Source organism: Erythranthe guttata, chromosome 4 (assembly GCF_056151865.1).
Source record: "Erythranthe guttata isolate IM_541 chromosome 4, IM_541, whole genome shotgun sequence".
NCBI classification, from domain to species: domain Eukaryota; kingdom Viridiplantae; phylum Streptophyta; class Magnoliopsida; order Lamiales; family Phrymaceae; genus Erythranthe; species Erythranthe guttata.
The window spans coordinates 19,594,936-19,620,723 of NC_142536.1; the positions used below are offsets into that span (position 1 = coordinate 19,594,936).

The window sequence follows — 25,788 nt, forward strand, 5'->3', positions numbered from 1 at the left end:
TAAAAAATCATTTTTATTTTTTTAAACCCTCTTCCAATTATGTAACAAAATCTAATAAAAACACATATGAAAGTGAAACCTTCCCCAAATATCCCCTCACTTAAATAATTAATTAATAAACAAAAAAAAAAATAAAAAATAGTTGGAATCTCAAAATCACACACACAAACACGCACATGATTAGTAGATTTGGCTTTATTAATTAAACTTCATTAATTAAACTAAACGTAATTAATTAGATTCTATTTCCCCCAATTTCTCTCCCACCCCTTCCATTTAGGTATTTTCCTCCCAACTCACTCTCTCTCTTCTTCCCCAGATCCCCCCTTTCTCTTTCTCTCTCTAGAACTCCACTCCACCACTGTAAATTAATCGGCGGAGATTCAGCATTTCCACAGCTAGCTATCAATGCCCAATGCGTTTGTGTTTTAGCAGATCTTCCTCACCAGCTACTACAGTTTCGATTGGTGTATGTACTACTCAATGAAGCGCACTCTGCGCCCACTGTACAGTGTTCTTCTGCTCCTAGTTATGGCGGCCACTCTCACTATCAGAGTCGTGGTTCAGCAGAACGGATCTCTCCAGCTGAAATACGAGTTTTCACCTGTTCGAACCCCTAAAAAACCGGTCTTCAACGCCACCCTATTGAACCACGCCGCCGTCGACATCGGCGGGCCCAAATTGAAGCAGGAGATCGACGATTTGCTCGAGGGAAATTTCAGAACCCGCGGACGACAGAGAACGTTCCTTTCCTCCGGCAAATACCACATCGACGTGAAACTCCGGTCGTCTAGAGGCACGCCGCTGCAGCTCCGGTCGCCGGAGTTCTACCGCCTGTGGCTGAGTTTCAGAAGGTACTTATCCGATTGGTCTCGGAATCGGAGGTTTTACTCCGACGCAATGTCGGATTTGGTTAGCGAGATTAGAGTTCCGATCGACGAGTTCAACGGTGAGAAGAGTTCGAAAGGGAGATACAAAAGCTGTGCTGTGGTGGGGAATAGTGGGATTTTAATGAAGAGCGATTACGGTAAATTAATCGATAGCCACGAAGCTGTGATCCGTTTGAACAACGCGAGAACGACGAGCTTCGAGAAAAATGTAGGATCGAAAACGAATATTTCGTTTGTCAATAGTAACATTCTGCATCTATGTGCGCGTAGGGAAGGCTGTTTTTGCCAACCCTACGGTAAAAATGTACCCATGATCATGTACATATGCCAGCCTGCGCATTTCTTCGATTACTTAGTCTGCAACTCCTCACACAAAGCCCCGTTAATAATCACAAACCCGAAATTCGATGTCATGTGTGCTCGAATCGTGAAGTACTATTCTTTGAAAAGATTCGTTGAGTCAACCGGGAAAGATTTCGGCGAGTGGGGCCCGTCTCACGAGGGGGCAAATTTTCATTACTCGTCCGGGATGCAGGCGGTGATGCTTGCTTTGGGTGTTTGTGAAAAAGTGAGCATTTTCGGGTTCGGAAAATCGAAACTCGCGAGGCACCACTATCACACGAATCAGAAGGCGGAGCTTTCGCTGCACGATTACGAGGCGGAGTATGATTTTTATCGGGATTTAATGGAGCGGCCCGAGGTGATCCCGTTTGTTTCGGATAAGTTTATGTTCCCCCCTGTTGTAATGTATCACTGACTTTTCGATTCTTGATTTTCCACTTGTTTCGATTAGAGGTGTATTGTATGTTTTGGTGTCTAGATATTCCTTGTTTGGGGTTTTTTTGATTGAGAGAATGGAATTGATTTTGCAACTGTAATTGTACATTGAATTGAAAGAAATATATTCACACTTTCTTTTTCTTACACCTGGCTGTCAATGCAATAGATCGGGATCGATAGGTGTAAGAATCGGGATTAATCCGATAAGTTTCTTGCCCAATTTAGACAACTGGTGAATTCTTTTAATGTTGTTTTGTCATAGCTCGTGTAACCTAGGCTATACTCAAGTTTTAACTCAAATTGTTGTTACAGCTGCAAGAATCGAATAGTACACGAAAACTGTAGAAATTACGGAACCATACGTTGCAATACCATATTTACATAAAGAGTTTTAACATCGTAATTTTTGTCCAAAATGATGACTATGTACAAAGCAAAACATGTCACCATTTAACAAGATTGTTCACACAATCACACACAGCCAAAACCGAACACTCTTTCCGAAACGAGTTTCTTGCCCGACGAACAAAAGATATAGTCCACATAAGATGCTATTTACCATTCTCCTACTCCGCCGTATCATATTCAACATCCTTCTCCTCGAATTTCACCGACACCAGAAACCTTATACTAACCTGAAAATCGAAAAAAATGACCGAGAATAGAGTCGAATCAAGTATATTTAGGTACTCGACCTAACGAGTATACTTTTATTTATTTATTCATTTTTCTAATACCTGTTTTGGATCGTAGACAGCATATTCGTTGTACTCGAGAGGGCTATCCTTGTGCTCAGAAGGGATTAGCTTACCACAAGGCACCTTGATATCGTTCTTCCACATAAAATGCTCTGTTTCATCTGTTTTCTTTCGGCCTAGCCCTATCACCCCGTTTTTCTTCTCCTCTAGTTCTGTCGAATCCTATATAAACCAATATTAACAATTTTCAACGAGAGCAAATAATTAATAATTACAGCTAAAATAATAATAATAATAATAATAATAATAATGTACCTCTGGTGGGCCCGTTAATTCGGTTATGTTTTCACCCAAAGATGCAACAGCCAAGATCAAGAAACCCTCCGGCCGATCAACGGCTGTGAAACCATACCTCGCCGCCTCTGCTGCGGCGTCTGAGCAAACAATTGCTTTTCCAAACTGTCGACGAAAAAAAAAAAAAACAAATTAAATCGCGACGTAAAGAAAAATATTTATTTCCGATTTACGGACAGTGATTAATGTTATTACCATGTATCCAGGAACAGGGAGAGAACATGGTGCTGGTAAGAACCCCTTCTGCAGATGCCTCAACAGATTACAACTCCGAGTACCTAATAATCACACATTAATCAATCAAAAAATAATAATAATAAAAAATACCAACATGCAAAAAATACGATGAGTCGCCGATTTCAACACCCACCACACCAAAGCAGGGTCTTGTTCGGAAGCTTCTTGATTTCGTCGAGAGAAGGACAAGCGCTCACTTCGACAGCAAACACATCCTCAATCGACACCCCGTAACTCTGAAAAAAAGTCAACATCGGATAAAATAATCACTAAACCATTAAATAAAAATATGTCAGCTTAAGTACTGATATTCGTATCCACAGATGAGAAACGATCATACAATTTCTCCGACTTTGACAGGCTCGTATGTCTTCTCAAGATAATTAGCAATCATTTTGAAATCCTCCGTGTCTTTCTCCACCGGAGATACGGCGCACCCCAATTTCTTGTACCGATCGAATAACGGATCGTCAAGAGTCGCACCAGACATATCTCCCACTAAACGCGAAGCCACGTTTATATCCCTGATAGTCTCGAACGCAGCTGCACCCTGCACCATATTTTTTTTTTATTTCACCTCTTATTATTTATTCATGGGATATACAATGTCATAATCAAAACCCTGTTTGAAAAAAAGCAACTCACATGATCGGCTATATCATGGAAATCACGAAAAACGTAAGGCCTTATCGAAGGAAGCAACGTGAATATTCTTTGACTGAAATCAGACCACAACGCCTCCGCTTTCTGCCCTGTTTCCTTGTTCGACTTCAGCTTATCAAGAAATTCCAAGAGTACTTCTTCACCTGTTCATTATTATCGTAATCATTACATAAATCGAGGGAAGAAGAAAAAAAAAACGAGTCTTTACGTGTTAAAAAGCTTACATCTTTTCAAATGGATATCGGTAACCATACCCAACGGAAGGTCCGGAAAATCCAATCCCGTCTCCATTAACGCATACCTATATATCTCTTGGCTACATAAGACCTTCATAAAATTAGCGACCTTCGAATCGAGCTTACAGTGAGCCGCCGCAACTCCGAGCTGTCTAAGTCCTAAACCACCGTGCCTAATCTCGACTCCGTCATCCTATCGTAATAAATACATTTATCAGTCAATTAATTAGTTAATTAATTAACTATGATATGGGAATTAATTAAAGTAGTGCACATTCTAACCAAATCGATAGGGAAGAACATTTGCATCTTCTTCTCGATTTTCTTCTCTCTCTCCCACGGCTCGAATTCATTTCCGGTCAACCCTTCGAACTGTTTGACGAATTCTTTAATTGCATTATCCACATTGTCCCATTCATCGAGCCTCTCCTTTGCTGCGGTACTATCGCCAATTTTGCCCCTCTTGTAGTACATGTACAGTTTACTCTCCGGCACCGTAATAAGTTGCACAATGCAAAAGCTGTATCCAATCAAATCATTACTATATTCAGCACACAAAATAAGGGTCGACGCGTAAAAAAAAAAAAAAAATTCGATGTATTTATTACTCGTTAACTCCACGACCCTTGTCTGAACTAGTAAAAGCACAGTTGTACAAGATTCCGTCCTTTTCGAGTATTTGTCCACCATCGTCTTGCAGTTTAGTATCTTTGTGCACACCCCTTTTTCCATATACCTTAAGCTGAAATTTATTTTTAAAAAAAAAAAAAGATTTTAAGAAACAAGTGATGTCATAAAAAACGCGGCGTAAATTTTATTTATTACATTACCTCGGCTGTTATGGTCTCGAGAGCTTCCTCGGTTGGATCTTGATGGTACAAAGGGATGCCACGCCCAGCTACGGTGATGTCACTGATGACATCATACTCATCGAGAGGCTGCGGTTTCTTTTTCTCGATGCTGTCGTTTAACCAAGCTTCTCTTACTATCGGTATACCTTTCTCCCTGATTAATTGTGGGTCCCACATTAGACAATGTAACAAATTACAAAAAAAAAAAATCAGCACAGAATGTTGGTGATCAAGATTCTTACATTGCTTCGACAACCTTGGACGAGCCACCACGCTCCCTTTCGGCTGGGGACACTACCAGACAAGTCACCCCTGAAAATAGACACGCATTCTCGTAAAAATGAAATAATAAATTAAACATAAAAAAAAAATTAAAAATCGATGATCATATATACCTATAACCGAGCTAGCAACTTTCCCTCCATGTTTCTCTATCTTTGTCTTCCAGTATTGCTTCACAACATAAAAATAAGGCAGAAAAAAATAAAAATTCAGAATTTCTACAGAAATTACGATAAGGCCACCGAACAAAAAACAAAAAAAAAAAACACTAACATGTGTTCGTGTTAAACGGCCGGCAAGTGAAATCATCATGCCCTTGAAAGGTTTATCGGTAACGGTCGATTTTCTAGAAGGCCGTGATTTAACATCTTGATGCTCTCTAAGCAACTACACACATACGGAAAAAAAAACAAGAAAACGAATTTTTTATCTTTTTTCAAGAACGTAATAAATAAATAAATGGAGCAAGAACATAATAATTACATCAGCAACATTTGAGTTCTTGATGGAATCGGGCAATTTGATCGGCTCGTCTTTTCTAGGAGGCTCGGTGGTTGTAAAGGTGCAAGTAGACCACTCACTATACACCCCTTTGCATGAGTAGTTCATATTATTAGAAACCTCCAACAGGCCGCCGCACACCGGACAACTATCTAACGGCCCGTAAAACAGTATATCTTGACTGTAATAATAATTCAGTATAAAAAAATTACCGTTATAACTAACATGTAAAATACTTTTGAAGAAAAATGGTTAATTACAACCACCTCCCTGAGCAGGGCCGGTTCTGAGGGGAGGGCCGGTTCTAAGGGGAGGCGAAGTAGGCGGTCGCCTAGGGCCCCCGGATTTTTTTAAAAATTTAGGGCCCCCAAATTCTTTTATACCCTTTATATATATTAGCATTTATCCAAAAAAATAAAATTATATTATATATATAATTATTGAGAACCCTAATTCATTAATTGATATAAATCAACGATTGTTACTAGTATCTATGATTCTTCTAATTATGGGCCCCTAATTATTAAATTTACAATGTATTAGTTATTTATTTATATATATTCACTAGTTTTAGTGCTACTTCATGCAACTTATCCTTAAAAAAAATCGGGGGCACTGCCCCGAACCCCCGCAAAGTTTAATCCCACTATATCACAAAATTCTAGTCGTCATTGGCTATATACCTTATTTAAAGGAGTTAACATCGAGTTTATCAAGTTTTAAGAAAAACAAATGAGTTTTATATTATATTTTAGAAGGGCCCTATTTTTTCACCGTCTTCAAAACTCGCATAGGACCCCCAAAATAGGAACCCCCTTAATTTTTGAGAAAGAACATTTAGCCCCCTGTAGTTTGTAAATTTATTACATCCACACCCCTACAGAAGGGTGTAAATGTAAGAAATCTACAAACTATAGGGAATAGATTGAATTATTAAAAAATAAGCAGTTTGTTCGTAAATAAACCTTAGCTCAAGGGGTGGCGGTTGTAATTTACACAAATTAAAAAAATGATAAGACTTAGGTTATTTACTGACCATCTAGGGACAACGGCATCATCGGAGAGAGTCGAATCCTGGCCGTTGGCTTCGAGAATCTCGCGCATCTGCTTAATCGAGAGATGTTCGCTAGTGGCTTTGCAGAACTTTTCGAACTCGGCTTTGATCGCTTCTATGGATTTACCATTTTGCCCCTGCCCATTTTCTTCTTCGTTTTCGTCCTCGATTTTCGCCTTCTTCGGCGACAGCTCAGCATCGGTCTTGGCCTCGGCTTTCTGCTTCCTCGTCACTTTTCTTTCGTCGGTACCGTGAGCCTGCGATCTCGTCTCGTGCACCTTTAATTTTTTCATGTCCAAAACCATAAAAATTAAAAAGAATTAATAAAAATATGAAAACATGCAGCAAAAAAAAGAAGCAAGAAATAGAAAATACCTTCATTTTTTTTCTTCTCTCTCTTGTGTTTTTCCTCGTACGAATCGAAAACAAGAAGAGCCCAAAACAACTTACAGATAGCTCAAATTCACAGATTCGAAAAACAAATTAAATGTTTTATTTATTTATTAACTGGAGTAGAAGAGCTAAGGAAGAAGATGATTTGTGAGTGTGGAAGCTGTTTTTTTACAATCACCATTTGCGGTGGTAAGGAGACACGTGGGATGCAGTGGTGTGTTTGTAAGAAGAGAACACGTGTACTCCAGTTAATAACATGTCTGCCACGTCTACTAATTACTTACATTCACCACCTTTGCATGCTGACATCTGTTTATCTATATCCCCACTGCTGTAACATCTTCTACCTTATTACTTTAATATTGTTTACATTAATGCTGGGACTTTTTTTTTCTTTTCTTTTTTTTTTTTCCGTTTTGCTTTATCATAATTGTTTTTTTATTTCTTTTTTGCATTATCATAATTAAAATCTTTTATTGGTTCAATTTTGAAAATTTTGATTTTTTTTTTCTTCCAAATGGAATCACAATTATCAATTATGTTGACAGTTATGAAAAAGTAATTATAATTCATAATTTTCACAAATTGAACTTGAAATTAAAAAAATAATCAAGAAAATACATTAAAAAAAAGAAGTATAATTTCGTAATTTTCGATAAATTTATTTAATAACATATAATATTTATTTAAAATAAAAAAATAAAAATAAAAATAAAAATCGAGAGGCCTATATGGGTTCTTCCTTCTGCAATTGAAGTGAGTTTTTCTTTTTTCATGGGCCATTTTCTAGTAGTTTTGGCCCATTTATGCTTTGCACTTGTGAGTTTAGCTTCCCAAATCTTGAATAGGGGCCCATAAGATTCTTGGAATCGAGCAACCCAAATCTTGGAATCGGCCCATTAACCAAGGTAACCCCGGTTTTAGGGGTTTGACTGATCTTGACCGTTTATTTTAAACAATCCGATATTGGCTATTCATCTCTTGCTTTATAAACCTAAGCCTAAATACACTCCTCTCATCTCGATCTCCTCTTAATTTTGATGTACCTTCCTGATGATGCTAGAGTATAGCTCACCTAGGATAGTATATAAAACGAGCTGGGAGAGCAAAGCTGATCTGTAGCTAGTCAACTCGATGTTCCTGAGGTCCCTACAAAATGAGCGCACGTGAACTAAGCCGGGGGTTGATCCGGCGGAAACCCCTCCGACGCTCAAGTCAGATGTACGGATCGTAGAGAAAAGTGGAGAGAATAAACTTGTGGTTGATTATTAATAAAATGAGCACGTACCTTTTCAAATGAATAAAACTTCTATTTATATGTCGTTGATTAAGTTGGGCTTATTTTGTTGGGCCCAAGCCTTACTTTGAAGGTGCTTGGGCTTTCGTGTAATGGGCCCGAATATTCTCGTGTATTGGGCCTAATTATTAAATAAATTGGGGTCCATTGGGTCGGCCCAATTAGGTATATCATTAAGCCCCCCAACTCTCGATTCGAGACGGGGCTTGTGTATAGGGACCCGGGTCGTGTCGAGAGTTAATTGCGTCGTGGAGTGAATTGTTTCCGTTGGTGGTGAATTAATTCCTTAATTTAAATAAGGAATAATTGTATTTATTTGGCAGCGAGGTATATATTTAAGGGTTTTAAATAATATACCAGGGGCCAAATAAATATACTCCTTTTGTGGTGGAAAGAATTAAACTTCAACTCTTGCGTGATAGATATGGGTATGTATCTTTAACCTTAGGTCTTCTTCTGCTTTCGCTTATTTTATTTTATATCGGTAGAGTAGAAATTTTTTGTTTCTTGATTATTTCTTCGGGGAGAAAATCTTCACATGTCGAACTCGGGTAATTCAAAATCTTTGCGAATTAAACTTCGAGATCCGGTTGAAGGGGGCAAGAAAACTTTTGGTACGGTGGGCTTGGACCGCGGGAATCTTGTGGTGTCGAGTGCGAAAAACGGATCTACATCCGGAGGTGTGCGAAATTCCGTGCAGATGGGAGATAGGTCTGCGGCTGAGAAGGAGGGGACCAGCGCACGTGGTCCAATAAGGGGAAGCCACGTGCGCACGGCGGATACCGAGGTAGAGGCACGCGCGCGCGCGTCGGGCGCTGGAGTTGAGAGACGCGCGCGCGCGGTAATTGATGTTCAGCAGGTGGGCGCGCATCCCCAGCGACGCGCGCGCGCGTCGGTAGTGGGGATTGATGCTGACGCGCGGGGTCCGGCGATTGGGGAGGCGCCACGTGGCTCTGGGCAGGCAGTTGGTGTGTGCGCGCGTGGATCCGCCCCTTTTGGGGCCACGCGCGCGCGTGAGGGCGCGTGTGATGCCGGTTTTGAGCCCGGTTCGGGCGAAATTAACGGGCAAATTTCCGAGGGTGCTGATTCGCGTGATTGTTTCAATGGGGGAAGTGTTGGTCGGCGAGAAATTATTGAATCGTGGAGTGACGATGTAGAAGTGCGTAACAATATTAATATTTGCCCTACTGTTGATGAAGCGAATTCCAGTGGACGTCGATATGGGCGTCGAGTCGTGGATTTTGGGAGCGATAGTGATGATTCGAATCAAGCTCCTTTGGCGAGTGATGAAGCGGTGTTAAGTAGTGAAGTTGAAGTGACGGATGAAGAGGAGGAGGAAGATGATATTCCGTCAGGTGATATTGAGATTGATAAGAGGAAGCAAAAGAAAAAGAAGTTAATTAATTTGGACTTAGTTGATTTTGATAGTGTGTTGACGGAAGAGCATCTGCACTCTATTCGTCGTTTATCTGGAGCGCCAAGTAATGTTGAGTTGTTGTTGCCTCAGAAGGGCGATCGCTTGTATTCGCCACCCGATGGGTTTCATACGGTATTTTTGGGGTACTTGACGTGCACATCTCAGATTACACCGCATCCTACCTTGTTGAAGGTTTGCGAGGAATTCAAGATTGGGTACAGTCAGCTAACGCCCACTGCTGTTCTGATGTTCCAGGCCTTTCATTTTAGGGTGGTTCGAGTAGGTCTGCCTGTGTCCGTGAGTTTGTTCAAGGCGTTATTTACGTTACATCGTCCCAATATGACGCCTTTCTTTTGTTTTCATCCTCGCGTTCCTTATCGATTCGTGAAGAGTGTGAAGTTATCTTTGGGGAAATGGAAGACCCATTTTTTTTATGTGAGGGCTCCCACTTTTGAAGTTCCTGTTGTTTGGAATCCTTCGTGCGAGAGTTTCACGATAACTGCGAATATGGCGAAAAGGATTGAAGAGTCGGGATTGTGTGACGTGGAATTTGACCCGAGGGTTTTAATACCAAAGCCGAAGGGTCAGCGCTGTATATCCTTTTGTTGCCTTGACTTGTGTTTTTTTTTTTTTTTTTTTTTTTTTTTTTTTTTTTTTGTAATTCCGTGGTAGTATATACCTCATGTCTCTTATGTGTTTGTTATCTTTTGTAGATGGGGGTATCACCTTTGCGGCGCTTCAAGCTAAGGCGAATGGGACGTCGAAGAAGGCATCGAAGAAGGCATCGAAGAAGGCATCGAAGAAGGTACCCTCTACCTTGGGAGGTTCTTCAAATGGTTTGCCTCGTGGGGAGGTCCATGTAGAAGCTCCTCGAGTAGTCGCAGATGATCGTAGCAGTGCTGGTGAAGTGGAGGGGCGTCCACCGACGAGGGACCGTGCCAAGGGGAAGAGGGTGGATACCGAGTATGTGGCTGTGCCTAAGCGTCCACGGGTAGATCCAGAGGAGACTTATGCTTTCCATGGCGGAGGAGGTAAACAGCTGTTTACTTATGGAGTAAACCGCGATGGTAAGGAGTCGTACTGGGATGTGTCGGACTATGATTTGCCGATGTTGAGTACCGAGGGTTTCGTTCGAGAGTATGATCGTGCTCGGATGTCTGGTAAGGGTCCTTCTCATATGTTAGAGTTAGCTGGTGGCGACATATGTCGGGTGAGTACTTGCCTATGTAAAAAAAGATTTTATGTTAAATTCTCTCTTGGCTTGCGAATAATATTGTTATTATTATTATATTTTTTTTTTATAGTTGGTAGCGACTTGGAGATATCTCATGGAGCATGGTAGGAATGTGGAAGCTATGAAGGAAGAGGAGAGGGCTCGAGGTCAAGCGCGTGAGGATGAGCTTGTAAGCCAATTGGAGATAGCGCGGTTCGATCTTGCTCAACGGTCGGAAGAGTTGGCTCGGAGGACAGCGGAGCTTGCCGAGAAGACAGAGGAGCTCGAGGTCATCCGAGGTGATGTGCAGGCGTATAAGGATGATGTTCACAAGTTGAACGAATGCTACGACCAGCTCAAGGAGAAATACGATGTCGAGAAGACGACGGGGAAAAGGTTCCTCACGACACCGGGTGGTGCCGCTTACAAAGAGTCCATTGTGGAGGAGACCAAGGTTAATTTCCGAGGTAGCGATGAGTGTGCTGCTATGGTTGAGGAGCATGCATTGGCCGTGGTTTATAAGCCATTAGTGCGTTCTTGTCGCAAATATCTGCGTGATGCGGGTGGGATCAGCGAGGAAGTGATTCGTGGGATGGAGGCTGGTATATCCGATGAAGAGGAGGATGAGGTAGATGTCGATGTGACGGGCACAGAGCTCGTGGATGACATGGTTGCGGATGACTCCACTGTGGGCACGTCTTCCGCTCGCGGTAGGGGAGTTTAGATTTATTTGCTAGAGTAGTTAACTTTCCCCCCCTTTTTTTTTTATTTTTGCTATGGATTTCTTAGTTTGTTTTTATCGCTGATGTAGTTGGGTATGTCCACTACTATGTTATTTGAATTTCTTCCTCGTTTGACTTTGAAGTTTTATATTTCGATTTATTTATCTTGACATTGTCAAGAATTAATGCGTTGCTTCTATGTGTTTACATTAGCATTATACGCGATGTACTTGAGGAGGGGATCAATCTCCCAAGGTTTTTGTTAGGGGTCGTGCCCTTTGTTTGGACCGCTTGGGTCTTAATTATATTTGTCCGTGGCCACGTTTTAAAATTAACACCTCGTGAAACAAGTAAAGGGACTTAGATAATCCAGCTGGCCAGGCTATATGGATCATCTAAATCTCTCTAAGTGTTTATAGGGTGGTATTGAATTAGACTCCTGATGAGAAGTAGTTTATATCGATGTAAAGGCATAGATAGTAAAACGAAAATTGTGATATATTCGATGATAGCAAAGGAGAGTTGTTACAAGCCGATATGAGGCGAATTTAAATAAATCGCTAATGCGATGGGCCTACATGAGGCGGGGGTAACTAACTACCGCTAAAGCAATAAATTGTCTAAAAAATAAAAATGCTTCTGAGTGATTGTGCTACACTTGTTCTTCTTCCACGTCTTCCTTATACTCGTTCGTTTTACTGTGCTGATGGTAGATTGACTTCTTTTGACGTCTTTATGCCTGTCGAGTAGAATTGAGAAAAAAGAGAATTTATTCAATCCCTTGTATTGATGATTTAGTAATTGAAGCTATGGTGATGTGTATTGCTCTTTCACGTACCCTACAACGGGAGTTGATTTTTCTTTCTCGCCCTCCGAGATATGAAATGAACTCGTGAATTGCCGCGGGTTGCTATGCGATCACGCCTGCTAGTGGAATTACTTTTTCATGTTAGTAAAAGTAAATAAGATCATCCGTATGTTAAATTCTAGTGGATGTATAATTATTACCCTTGACGATGTGGTATAGAGTATCTTCGCTCTATGGGGCATTGATTGAGTAAAGTGCATCCTCCCGTAATAGATTCTCAACCTGTGAGAGGATGATGGGATGTAATTATGAGTCGCTGATGTACGTAAAAATTACTAGCCCCCCAGTTTAGGTGGGACGTTCACGTACCTCGTTATGTGGTGTCAAATTTCCCACCGTGTAAAAGCAGCTTTACAAAACAAGTGACGTGGAAGGTCGTGGAGCCTGCATGGGTGGCAATTCGTAAGTAACTTTCATATAGAAGAAATATGGGTGATGTCTTCAACTTAACTGAAGTAAGGTAGGTGTATACCTCAGGCGTAGAACCGTTTGAGGTTCCCTATATTCCATGTTCTGGGTATAGGGTGTCCGTCAGTGTTCTCGAGGCGGTATGCTCCCGTGTTGACCACTTTCGTGATTTTATATGGTCCTTCCCACTTAGGGTCGAGCTTGCCAATTGGGTGAGATGCTTCAGCTTTCCGGAGAACTAAATCTCCGACTTGGAAAGAGCGAGGGCGGACCTTTGAGTTATATGCCTTGGCCATGCGCGATTTATACATCTGTTGTCGGATGTATGCGATCTCACGTAACTCATCTACGAGGTCTAGGCTTCCCCGCATAGCCTCTTCATTAGCTGTTGGGTTATAGTTGGCGACTCGCCAAGATGGTTCTCCGATCTCGACGGGTGCGATTGCCTCTGTTCCGAAAGCTAGATTGAAGGGAGACTCTCCAGTTGCTGCTCTTGGGGTTGTGCGGTAAGCCCATAGTGCGTTAGGCAATTCGTCCACCCACTTCCCTTTGGCACTTCCAAGCCTTGTCTTGAGGTGTTGGAGTATGGTGCGATTCGTGACCTCTGTCTGGCCGTTAGCTTGTGGATTGGCTACGGATGTAAAGAACTGTTTGATGTCTAAGCCGAGGCACCAATTCTTTACTTTGTCATCACAAAATTGGGTTCCGTTATCTGAGATAATGGAGCGCGGGATCCCAAAGCGACAGACGATGTTCTTCCATAGGAATTGGATGACTTCTTCTTCTCGGATGCGTGCTAGGGGTTCAGCCTCCACCCATTTGGTGAAGTAGTCCACTGCTACGATGAGGTATTTACGTCCTCCTGTGGCGGGCGGGAATGGTCCAACTAAATCCATCCCCCATTGGGCGAAAGGGATGGGGCTGTCAATTGGTTGCATTAACGCCGCTGGCATGTGATTGATATTAGCATGTTCTTGGCAGGGCTTACACCTCCGAACTAATCTTTTCGCATCTTCATGCATCGTTGGCCAATAGTAGCCTTGCCTCAGTAGCTTTAGAGCTAAGGTTCTCCCGCTCAAGTGATTGCCGCAGATGCCTTCGTGTACTTCTCTAAGTACATAATCCGCTGTGGTCGGGTCGAGGCATTTGAGGTAGGGGAATGAGAACCCTCGTTTGTACAGTTCTTCTCCCACTATGACGAATCGTGCAGCTCTCGTTTTTAACTTTCGTGCTTCGGTGGGATCCGTTGGAAGTTCTCCTTTTTTGAGATACTTCAGGATTGGAGTGAACCAGCATGGTTCATCCTCCTCGGTGTATTGTACTTCATTGGGTGAAGTTATTTTCGGTTGAGGGGATGTGAGGAGCGTCACCTTCCGACTTCCGATGCTAGCCATGGAGCTTCCTAGTCTAGCTAACTTGTCAGCGTGGATATTGTTGGAGCGGGGTACTTGTATTATCTCGTAGCTCTCGAATTTGGATAGGAGAGTGTGTGCGAGAGCTAAATATTTCGCCATGGTGTCTTCTTTGGCCTCGTAAACTCCGAGTACTTGGTTAACGACGAGTTGAGAGTCGCTTTGGATTAGGAGCTTGCGCGCTCCAGCTGCTAGGGCGAGGCGGATTCCCGCTATCAGGGCCTCGTACTCAGCGACGTTGTTTGAGGCTGTGAATTCGAATCGTTGAGCATATTCGAACTCATCTCCATCAGGGTTCGTTAGGACGATACCCGCTCCCCCTCCTGTTGCAGTGGACGATCCATCGACGCTGACGGACCAAGTTGGAAGAGAGGTACTTTCTTCTACGGAGGTCATTTCAACTAGAAAATCTGCCAATACTTGCGCTTTGATAGCCGGGCGGGGTTTGAATTCGACCCCGTATTCGCTTAGCTCTATCGCCCATTTTGCTAATCGCCCGGATGTCTCAGGACTTCTTAGTATTTGCTTCAGAGGATAATTGGTGAGAACCACCACTTGATGCGACTGGAAGTAAGGTCGAAGCTTCCGAGCTGCGTTGATGAGGGCGAGAGCGAGTTTCTCCATGTTGGTGTAGCGTTGTTCGGCTCCTTGGAGGGCGCGACTTATGTAGTATATGGGTTGGTGGCCTTTTCCTCCATCTCGGATGAGGACTGCGCTGATGGCATTAGCTGAGGTAGCTAAGTACAGTAGGAGGGTGTCTCCTGGGTGAGGTTTTGTGAGTAGGGGTGGGGATGCTAGGTATGACTTTAGCTCTGTGAATGCCTTTTGACATGCCTCATCCCACTCAAATTTCTTTCCTCCCCTTAAGATTTTGAAGAAGGGTAGGGCCTTGTCCGCTGATCGAGAAATGAATCTATTCAAAGATGCCAAACAACCGTTAAGCTGTTGGACTTTTTTGATGGATGTTGGTGGAGGCATGGAGGTAATTGCTTCGATTTTTGCGGGATTAGCTTCGATTCCTCGCTGTGAAATCATGTATCCCAAAAATTTACCACCTCGAACTCCGAACGAGCATTTGAGGGGGTTGAGTTTCATTTTGTATTTTCGCAAGGTAGCGAAGCACTGATCCAGATCGGTTAGGTGATCTGAGGTTTTGACACTTTTGACGAGCATGTCGTCGATGTACACCTCCATATTTTTACCGATTTGATCTGCGAACATTGTGTTCACTAGACGTTGGTATGTGGCTCCTGCGTTTTTTAATCCAAAGGGCATGACTTGATAGCAGTAGATGCCTTGGTCAGTGATGAAACTAGCCCTCTCTTGATCCTCTGGCGCGAGTAAGATCTGGTTATATCCTTGGTATGCATCGAGGAAGCTGAGGAGCTCACACCCCGAGGTCGAATCGATGAGTTGATCGATTCTGGGTAGAGGAAATGGGTCCTTGGGACAAGCTTTGTTGAGGTCAGTGAAATCCACGCATAACCTCCACTTTCCCCCAGGTTTGGGAACGAGTACCACGTTCGACAACCATTCAGGATACTGAACTGGTCGTATATGACCCGCATCTAGAAGTTTAGCCACTTCTGCCTTGATATGCTTGTTGCGTTCGGGTCCAAACGTTCGTTTCCTCTGTTTGACTGGCTTCATCCTCTTGTCGACGTTAAGCCGATGTAGGGCTACCTGAGGGGGAATGCCCGACAAATCTTGGGCTTTCCATGCGAACACATCTCCATTGTGTCGCAGGAAGTTGATTAGCTGCTGTTCCGTCTCAGGATCTAAATCAGATCCGATGCGCAGGAGTTTGGAATCATCTCCAGGTGTGAGCTCTATGAACTTAAGCTCTTCGACAGCCGCTAGCTTGATGCTATCGTCTGGTACACTGATGAGGATTTCTTTATTGTCCTCAATGATTGCATTGACCCACTTCCGCTTGTCGGATTTTTGGGTATCGTCTCCCTTTCCGGGCGGTTTAGGCTTCTTTGAGGGTTCTCGTAGGGCCCTTGCATAGCATTCTCGAGCGAGACGTCTATCTCCAAGCACTTCTCCCATTCCATAGGGAGTAGGGAACTTCCACTTCTGATGGTAGGAGGAAGGTACTGACTTGAATGTGTGGATGGCTGGCCTCCCTAGAATGATGTTGTAGGGTGATGGCCTGTCGACGACGAGGAACTTGATTAGTTTCGTGATTCGACAGGGGTCTTCCCCTAAAGAGACAGGCAGCTCCACTTCTCCCATGGATAAGATGCCTTCTCCTGTGAATCCTTTCAGGGGTGTGGAGACGGGACTAAATCGGGCGTTATCTATACCCAGCTGCTTAAAAGCGTGAAGGTACATGATGTCAGCCGAACTTCCGCCGTCCACTAATATCTTCTTGACCAAGAAGTTGGCCACCGTTGTTGTTACGACCAATGCATCGACATGGTCTTCATCTGGACCTTCGAGGTCGGAGGAGTTGAAGACTATGCTGTGATCAGGTCTTCGTATTTGATATATGCGTTCGGATGGAGAAGCGCGTTCTTGATTCATGCGCGCTGATCGAGCGAGTGTGCGTCTTGCATTCTGTGAATCGCCCCCCGCCGGTCCTCCGGAGATGAAGGAGATGATTCCCCGGGTAGGCTGGTTATCGTTGTTATCTAGGTCACGTCGGTGACCCCCATCTTCTCGTCTTTGTTGTTGATCTCGATTGTTATCTCGGCGTGGAGGATCATCACGGCGTTTATTTCGTGGCTTGTCGACGTATTCGCCTAAATGGCCTTGTTTGATCAGCCTCTCAATCGCCATTTTAAGTTGTGCACATTCCTCCGTAGTATGCCCTTTGTCTTTATGGAATCGACAATAGCGATCCGATTTTTCTCGCTTTGCGTTAGGCTGCATAGGACGTGGAGGCTCCGCTAAACCTCTCTGTTCTATCACGTGAAGGATTTCAGTGAGGCGAGCGTTTAACGGAGTGAACCTATTGTAGGAAGAGGAGGGTTGGCTTGGAGGTGGAAGTGGTGGACGTCGGTCATCACGCCTCCTATTGTCCTGACGGTCATCTTCCCTTTTCCTTTTAGGGGGAGCGTGGGTGGAAGCTTCCTCTATCCTGACGTACTTTTCGGCTCGGTTTAACAACTCCTCTAGGTTGCCTGGTGGTCTTCCGGCAATAGATTCCTTGAATCTACCCGGTTTCAAGTTCTGTTGCATAATCCCTGAGAGCATGTCTTGCCCCACACTGGGGACTTCATGGACGGCTTCTACGAAACGTTTGATGTAGTTGCGGAGTGTTTCGTTGTCTCTCTGCACTACAGAGAAAAGATGAGCTGGGGTCTTGGCGTATTGTTTGTTGATGGCGAATTGGTTGGTGAATCGGGTCGACAACCGAGCGAAGGTGTCAATGGACCCTATGGGCAGGGAGTTGAACCAATTCATTGCCCTCTTGGAGAGAGTGGTGCGGAACATCTTGCACATCGCCGCATCCGTCGGGCCGTATAAATCCGCCATGGCACTGAATTTCTCAATATGTTCCTGTGGGTCGGTGGTCCCTTCAAATTGAGGTAACCCCGAGATCTTTACCCCTTGAGGTAATACCTCGTTGAGGATCTCTATGGTGAAGGGACTGCGTCTTGCTGGGAGAGGCATCCTCTCACCCATTTGATTATTTGGTTGGGAGAAAAGGTTTTGGCGAGACACTCGGCTGTTTACCTCGCCTTCTCCCTCATTAAAGAGAGGGATTCTTGGTGGCGATGCATTCCCCCGTAGGGGTGAGCGCCGACGTTGTTGTCTAGGTTGTGCTCCTCTGTGATTAGTAGATAGCTGCACTCGGGACCGTGGGTCCGACGTAGAGGAAGAGACGCTTATTTGATTCTGGATCGGCGGTGGGACCACTGGTGGTGCTATAGGTGGAGCTTGTGCTGGTATCGCATTGGGAGCGTTTGCTCCCATCGTGGCGATATATTGAGTTACCGCCTCCGTGGCGGCGCGAGTAGAAGCTTCCGCTATCATACGTTGGAGTGCGTCCTCGGTTATCTGAACCGTTCGAGGAGCAGGGAGTGGTGGATCGGCGAGTGGTGGGTCCCGAGGGGGGATCACCTGAACCTCGCGAGGTGGATCTGCAGTACGTGGGGGAGCTGGCTCCGCGGCACGTGGAGGAAGTTGCTCCGCGGCGCGTGGAGGAGGTGGGATGCCAGATCCTCCACGGGCGGGGAGGTTATTAGCTGTGTCGTTTTCTCTCCGAGCTGATGCCTCAGGAGGATCTTGTTGGCTACGTGATCTGGTTTGCATCGTTCCCACAGACGGCGCCAAAATGATGATGCTAGAGTATAGCTCACCTAGGATAGTATATAAAACGAGCTGGGAGAGCAAAGCTGATCTGTAGCTAGTCAACTCGATGTTCCTGAGGTCCCTACAAAATGAGCGCACGTGAACTAAGCCGGGGGTTGATCCGGCGGAAACCCCTCCGACGCTCAAGTCAGATGTACGGATCGTAGAGAAAAGTGGAGAGAATAAACTTGTGGTTGATTATTAATAAAATGAGCACGTACCTTTTCAAATGAATAAAACTTCTATTTATATGTCGTTGATTAAGTTGGGCTTATTTTGTTGGGCCCAAGCCTTACTTTGAAGGTGCTTGGGCTTTCGTGTAATGGGCCCGAATATTCTCGTGTATTGGGCCTAATTATTAAATAAATTGGGGTCCATTGGGTCGGCCCAATTAGGTATATCATTCCCTTGCTTTTCATGTCGTTTTTCCAGCGACTTTCTTCAACATTCGTTTGTTGCCGTACATGAATACACTACAACAAAATATGGATATAGGGACACTTTGTTAGAGACATTTTTTTTTAAATGTCTCAAATTTGATCTATTAGGACATTTAATAATATATCTAATTTATTAAATTTTTTGGGGCACTTGTCTCTCAAAATTTAGAGGCACTTTTCTTTTACGCCTCAAATATACATGTTAGACTTGGACTATTTATGAGTGGCGGTAGTTTTGTTTTGTATTTTTATATATATATTTTTTCTCACCCCAAACCAAATTTACCCTTGTAACCGAACTCGATAAAAAGCCCAAAGTCTTTTTTCTAAATTGATACGCTTAAGAAGAAAAGAGATCTCCGATCTGCCAAAGAATAAGAGTTCTCCGGCGAAGAAGAAAAAGAAGAGTCCACCGCCGAAGAATAAGAATGGTTCTCCACCGAAGAAGTAGAAGAAGAGTTCCCATGTTGAGACTTGTTTTCATTTTCCCCTCTTTTTTTCGTTAAGGCGCGTTCAATTTGAGAACCCACTACAAACGCAACGAAGAGTTCTCCATTTTAAGAAGGTAATTTCCTTTCTTTCCTCTCGATAAGGCTGTTAATTTGTATGAAAATTTCTCATCTAATCAATTGTATTCAAGCCCTAATCCCTAATTTATAATACTGAACTCGTATTTGTGTTTGTCTGATACGAAAATTCGACATATAAGTTTAGTATAATCTAGGAAGTTGTATACAATTCAATTTTAATTACTCTGGACTTCTACACAAAGATCTTGAAGGTCTGTTCATATGTGGCATTGGCTAAGGCCCTTTCGCTTCTTCTTGTCTTTTTATTTGCTAAACAACTATGGTACAAAGAAAATCTGATAATACATACTGGGGGAAAAATGAGTTATGGTCATTGTCTTCCACTCCTGATTGATTAATGAATTTTAATTTTTAACTTCTTAGGTGAATTTTTGACAATTGTGTTTATTACTAATACCATAAATTTATCAAGTGTATAATATTTATATTTTGAGAGAAATTTCACCAAATACATATCTTATTATGCCATTACTTTCAGGTTTTACTCTTAGAAGAAAATCTACACAACTGGATTGTTCATCCATTATTAGTGTTTGGACATATGTGTATTACTTCTTGCTTTAATTGATTCTATAACAATAGTAAATCTGATTGATCATTACAAACTCTTTTTATTGAATAATATTTATTGCCTTTGTATTTACTAGATTTTGGTCACTAAATTGCAATCACATATTTACTAGTTTGATTGATGGATTGCATAAGGTGTATATATCTATATGGCATATGAATGATACACTAGTGAAATGATATATGGTTAGCCTGATCTAGTTCCAATAGAGGTGATAGTGTACCATTATTGTTGATATTTCATTGTAATTCTTTGGAATTCTCGTAGTACACTCTATTCCTTTTCTATGCTACACTGATTTAAGTTCAGTTTTAATTCCTTCAATTTCGAGGTGTTCGAGTTAGTAATATAAATATATAAAATAACAAATTTAGTCGCCTGAAATAGTGTCAAGATGTGACATGTTGTGCCTACAGAATATGATAAGGTTTCAAAAGTTTCTTTATAGTAAAGCAAACTCCAAGAGGGTGTTCAGACAAATCTAGAGCGCGTATGTTAAATTGCACTTCCGATGATATTAAGTGTACTTATAATCATATGAGATGCCTTGACTTAACATTTCAGCAATTATATTCCTTGAGTTGTTTGATTTTTTTAGTAAATGTGAACCAGTTGGCTAGCCTTATCAGTTATATGGTTTCCTTAGTCTTCTACAACTTGTTATCATTTTGTGATCATCGAGCTCCAGAACGTAATTATGCTTTAAGCTGTTAAGCATTCTTTCTTATCCCAAATTTAATTTTCCTTCTATTTGTTTACTTGTAGCTGATTACCGTATTCTTTGTAACACGCAGGTCGTTTCGGAAGATGAGTTTCATTGTTGCATGATGCAGTTTAGAAGGAGCTATTCTTGTTTTATTTTCAACAATCATGGTTAGATTGTAATAGTATTTGTTGAATTTACAAATCAAATGTTGATGAAATTTTGATGAATATATAGTGATTGATCATGTTCATGTTCGACTGTTGTATACAATTCATTTTCCTATGTATTTCTAAATGTTAATATTGCAGCAGGGTAATTGGGATTGATAATTTTTTTTATATTATATTAACTAACATACTTATAAGTGTAATAAAATTTATTAAATTACAAAATCACGTTTTCCCTTAAGACTTTAAAATGAGAGTAAAAAGTGCATTCATAGACATATATAGTGACATTTTAGAAGTGTCCCGAAAAGAATTCTTGTACCATCGATAATATTTTTAGAAGGCGTATATATGTGCCTCAATACCAGCTTATAGGGACACATAAAAGTATCTCGAGAAGAATGTTCTATTAGGGCATATAATAAGTGTCCCATGGGCTATTGCGACACACAACTACGCGACATATATTTTAATTGTCCCTACAAGTATAAATGCCTCAAAATGATATGTATTAGGGCAATTTTTGGTGTCCTAATAAGATATTTTTGTTGTAGTGATAGCATTAATGAGAAGGTAACTTCGTTGTCTTTGACCGTTGCTTCTTGTGCTATAAAGCAACATATCATGAGAGATATATATAGAGATAATTTAGACATTGTTCATTCTTCTTCTCTTTTCTTTCTCCCATTCAGTGTATCAGAGTGTAAGTAAGTGTTTGAGTGATCAACTGATTCTTGGTTGAGTACTTGCGAGTCAACTCAGAGAGCGGGATGGTAGAGATAGGATTTTGAGTTTGGGATTTTTGCTTGATACCGTTGGACTTGCACAAAATTAAAGGGGACTGAGCCTAGATGAAAAAACGACTCCGTGTTATGTTTTTTCAATTTCTATTTCGTGTAATTATGTTTGTTTATTTGTATAAATCAAACGGGTACCCAACACCATACAATATTACACTCAATACTCGATTTATACCATCAATTATGTGTATTAAAAAATACAAATTACAAACTTTTGAATTACACAAGAATATACTCTTTTTTTTTTCTTTTTCTTTTTGATGCACTATTATATATATTTGACATTTGATTTAGACCTAGCGTGCGTGTGTGTCAATAATAAAGTAAAAAAAAACCGATGGTTCAAAACAAAAATATACTCTTTTCTACTGTCTCTGTATATAAAAATTGACAGTTCTTTTCTGTGTGTGTTTTATTGTCATGTGTAAAGACCGATGGATAAAAACCTAAGACGTACGTACATATATACCACAATTATTGTCAGTCTTTTTTTTGCATCAAATTAATACCTACTACATATTCAGATTATATATATGTTTTCCAGGATTCAAAAGTAGTTAGATTTGTTCTACTATTATTAGGTAAACATCTTCACTTTTTTTCAAGTTATAAGGGAATATTTTTATGTTTAATCTATTTCTTTTTCTTGATTTTTTTTAGTACAAATATTCATTTCTATTTTAATTATATTAAAAAAGAAATGATTTTTATATATTGGAAATTTGGAGTTAAATATTAATCAAAAGAAGAAATTCGGAGCAATTAATTATTATATGATCAAATTTATTTATCTTTTATCCCAAAAAAGTAACTAATTAAAGCACTTTGTATAAATATTTGTATCAACAAAATAAATTAAGATTAGACAAATTATATATAATATTACTCATTTAATTATTTATGATGATATTTTATATATTATTGTCATCTATTCGAATTAATTTGATCGGGTGTGACACTTATAGATTTGACATTTTAATCAGAACTTTCACATTTTCTTGTTGACTAATCTGACATTTCCCTCGTGGCTATTTCACTTTATGAGTATGATATTATTATTCTTTTTAAATTTAATATTTTTGGGGCTTTCTTTTGTATTATGAAATATTATTGGGGCCAATATTATAATTTAGCAGAATGTCAGATAACTTTTGAGTCCAAAAACAAGTGAAAAGATAAGCCTAGAACTGAAGTGAAATGACAAGTTGCACAGGGACTGCAAAGTAAATACTTTTTTTTCTTTTTCCTTCTTTTGCATAGCTGTCTAACTATAATTGGCAAACAGGTCACTTCAATTTCATATTTAATTGTTATTTTTATAACTAATATTCAAAATTCATGTTGACGACTTATTTCTGAAAATTTAATTAACGTACATAATTTAATATAAGAAGTTGTATTTTAATATTTTTAATACTTAATACATATAATTTAATGGTCTATGTGGCACGTAAACTTCAACTATTTAATGTATCCACATTTCGGACACTCAATAATACATGCAAGACACCTTATATATAGTCCATTATGCAATTTCTGAAAAATTAAAAAACATGCATGTATGAGAATATATAATAAGAATTTATTTCTTATATATAAAAGAACGAAACGGTAGTCATCCCTAAGAAACCCTAGATGCATTTATGTAATTATTTATTTTTAATATTTTTTCTGTATTAATTTTCTAACTATATTTTTCAACAATTATCAAAATTGAAACTGAACCGTGAAGAATTCTTACAATTCCGATCTCCTATTTTTCATTAATATATCTCAAATCTTAAGAGATAATATAAATTCGATTTATTAAATATTAACCAATTTGTTTAGAATATAAATCTTACATAAGATTAAAAAAAACTAATGTTATATAAAATACATATGGATAGCAATACATTCATAAATTTTACTATGTTAGTGTATTATATTTTTTTATTATGCATTAAATTGATCAATTTTTTTTTACTTTTAAAATACAATCTCGTGCATCGCACGGGGAAAAAACTGCTAGTATAATATAAAAAAAAAAAAAAAAAAAAACTTATACATATATAAATAAAATAAACCCCTATACTTTTAATATTAACACATTTTCCACAAAATTCCGTATTCCCATTTTCGGGACAAGCAGTTTCCCCGTGTTCGATTTACAATATCACCGTTTTTATTTCCGTGTTTAGTGCTACATATAATTTAATTATATAGTGATCTCATTTTAGCCAATTAATTATAAGTAAATACATAATTCTCCAAAAAAATAAGTAAAAATTAAAGTACTTTGACAAAGTTTTATTGATACTAATTAATTAATCAGAAGAAGAAGAAGAAGAAGATGCTTCTTGTCTTCATTAATACATGCACCATCATAACATAATAAGCAGTAGTTGAAAAAATACAAAGACGGCCGGCCGAATACATATATATATATATATATATATATATATATATATATATATATATATATATATAGATAGATATGTAGAAAGTGTAAGCATAGACGATCATCGTCTTCTGGAAGCAGTTTCGCGCTGGCAGTTGAAGAAGAGAGCAGAAACAGGAAGACCTAGATCATTATCTTCGGCAAAGATCCTCGTACTGAATCCATCCCTACAACCAGTACCAGGTGGTGGTGGTGGTGGTGGTGGGGACCACACGACAACACCCTGGTTTCTCTTCTTCTGTCTGTACAGCACAAACACTATCCTGTGTATACCTATGTTCGGCCGAGCCATTTCATAGCTCACCACTTCTTTCCCTGCACTTAATTCCATTTTTATTTATTTCTTTAATTCAATAATTTATTATATATATACATATATATCAAATGTAAATAATTCTTTCATTTCATTTCATACGCGGTACGTACCGAATGATGCATCTGTTGTGCCTGGGATATCTGTTACTATCCTGTACGTGAGTTTAATTTGTCAATAATTTATCATGTTATGCTAATAATTAATATCACTATTTCCATAAATTATTAATAATCATTATTATATATATATATATATATATATATATATATATGTATATGCGGAAATAGAGATGTGAAAAGTGGAAACCAGGCGATCGATATATGAGTGTGTCTGAGACCCCTCCACACATGCATATGCATGCGCATGCCCATGCATACATGCCCTACTAATTAGTTATATATATATATATATATATATATATATATGATACCAGTGCAAGTGTTCTCGGAGAAATGGATCACTAGGACCAGGAACATCAGGGTCTGTCATTATCTGAAACAATGAAACTAGGTTAATTAGTTACGTATAAAGTATAATGAATTAACATGCAACACAAAATAAAATAAAAAATTAAAGTAAAAGAAAAGAAAATAATAGAAAAGAGTAGGTACGTACGAGAGTGAAAAAGGATCTCATATCACCACCATGAACTTCAACCCTAGGTTTAGAGGTGACTGCAGAAGGGAATAGCTCATGCCCATTGTACACATGCTTGTTCGAGCTGCAGTATGTCACCGTCATTTTCACGCTCGCCGTAAAGTTATCCACTACATCTCCGATCACTCTACCGATCACAAGCGGTGTCGTCGACATTTTCTTTCTCTCTCTCTCTCTCTCTCTCTCTCTCTCTCTCTATAGATATTAATTGTGATGATATTAATTATGTTTGGCTGAGAATGGAATGGCTAAGCCCATGTATTTATAGTTGGAACAAAGAGTACTACCATATAGCTCATCACCAAATTAACTATAGAGGCATATATTCAAAATTAATTGATTAAAATAATGTATAGTGGTGTTTCAATAATTATATTATATGACTACTTTCCTCTCTAGGTACATTATATTGGGCTTAGTCATTATCAGGCATCTCTCTCTCTCTCTCTCTCTCTCTCTAGACACACTATATACTAGATATTAGATATATGTAGGTTTCAATAATATATTCATCGTTCAAATG

At 40.1% G+C, this 25,788-nt stretch overlaps 3 protein-coding genes and 1 long non-coding RNA gene across 5 annotated transcripts; 2 read left to right on the top strand and 2 right to left on the bottom strand.

The window, feature by feature from the left end:
• Positions 1-235: 235 nt before the first annotated feature.
• On the top strand, positions 236-1,814 carry LOC105958511 (Glycosyltransferase family 29 (sialyltransferase) family protein). The gene has a single exon (XM_012982511.2). It carries the CDS (start codon positions 472-474, stop codon positions 1,645-1,647), a length of 1,176 nt encoding a protein of 391 aa, XP_012837965.2. The 5' UTR covers positions 236-471; the 3' UTR covers positions 1,648-1,814.
• Positions 1,815-1,996: 182 nt separating this feature from the next.
• On the bottom strand, positions 1,997-7,130 carry LOC105958481 (poly ADP-ribose polymerase 3). 2 transcript variants are annotated; one of them, XM_012982482.2, is made up of 17 exons: positions 6,922-7,130; positions 6,529-6,824; positions 5,475-5,673; positions 5,265-5,378; positions 5,105-5,162; positions 4,952-5,021; positions 4,689-4,863; positions 4,467-4,600; positions 4,141-4,378; positions 3,847-4,051; positions 3,605-3,765; positions 3,300-3,509; positions 3,093-3,195; positions 2,918-3,000; positions 2,684-2,827; positions 2,408-2,590; positions 1,997-2,305 (listed from the first exon to the last, which is right to left on the bottom strand). In XM_012982482.2, the coding sequence occupies exons 1-17, from the start codon at positions 6,925-6,927 to the stop codon at positions 2,237-2,239; spliced, it is 2,448 nt and encodes an 815-aa protein (XP_012837936.2). In that variant the 5' UTR covers positions 6,928-7,130; the 3' UTR covers positions 1,997-2,236. The 2 variants fall into 2 exon arrangements, with proteins under 2 accessions (XP_012837936.2, XP_088673407.1); XM_088817281.1 differs by lacking the exon at positions 6,922-7,130 and having other exon boundaries at positions 6,529-6,839.
• Positions 7,131-19,354: 12,224 nt separating this feature from the next.
• LOC148771356 (uncharacterized) lies at positions 19,355-21,139 on the top strand. The gene is made up of 2 exons (XR_016031065.1): positions 19,355-19,583; positions 20,974-21,139. It is a non-coding gene; the product is annotated as an uncharacterized LOC148771356 (long non-coding RNA).
• Positions 21,140-24,128: 2,989 nt separating this feature from the next.
• On the bottom strand, positions 24,129-25,511 carry ATC (centroradiali). Its single transcript, XM_088817282.1, has 4 exons — positions 25,224-25,511; positions 25,039-25,100; positions 24,719-24,759; positions 24,129-24,607 (listed from the first exon to the last, which is right to left on the bottom strand). The coding sequence occupies exons 1-4, from the start codon at positions 25,419-25,421 to the stop codon at positions 24,354-24,356; spliced, it is 555 nt and encodes a 184-aa protein (XP_088673408.1). The 5' UTR covers positions 25,422-25,511; the 3' UTR covers positions 24,129-24,353.
• Positions 25,512-25,788: the final 277 nt, after the last annotated feature.

Coding starts and splice junctions, on each gene's coding strand:
- LOC105958511 (XM_012982511.2), top strand. CDS start 472: ATGTACTACTCAATGAAGCGCACTCTGCGCCCACTGTACAGTGTTCTT.
- LOC105958481 (XM_088817281.1), bottom strand. CDS start 6,839: ATGAAAAAATTAAAGGTGCACGAGACGAGATCGCAGGCTCACGGTACC. Junction 4,052..4,140: donor TGTTCTTCCCTATCGATTTG/GTTAGAATGTGC, acceptor TTATTACGATAG/GATGACGGAGTCGAGATTAG. Junction 2,306..2,407: donor CTGTCTACGATCCAAAACAG/GTATTAGAAAAA, acceptor TTCGATTTTCAG/GTTAGTATAAGGTTTCTGGT.
- ATC (XM_088817282.1), bottom strand. CDS start 25,421: ATGTCGACGACACCGCTTGTGATCGGTAGAGTGATCGGAGATGTAGTG. Junction 24,760..25,038: donor CTCCGAGAACACTTGCACTG/GTATCATATATA, acceptor ACTCACGTACAG/GATAGTAACAGATATCCCAG. Junction 24,608..24,718: donor CACAACAGATGCATCATTCG/GTACGTACCGCG, acceptor AATTAAGTGCAG/GGAAAGAAGTGGTGAGCTAT.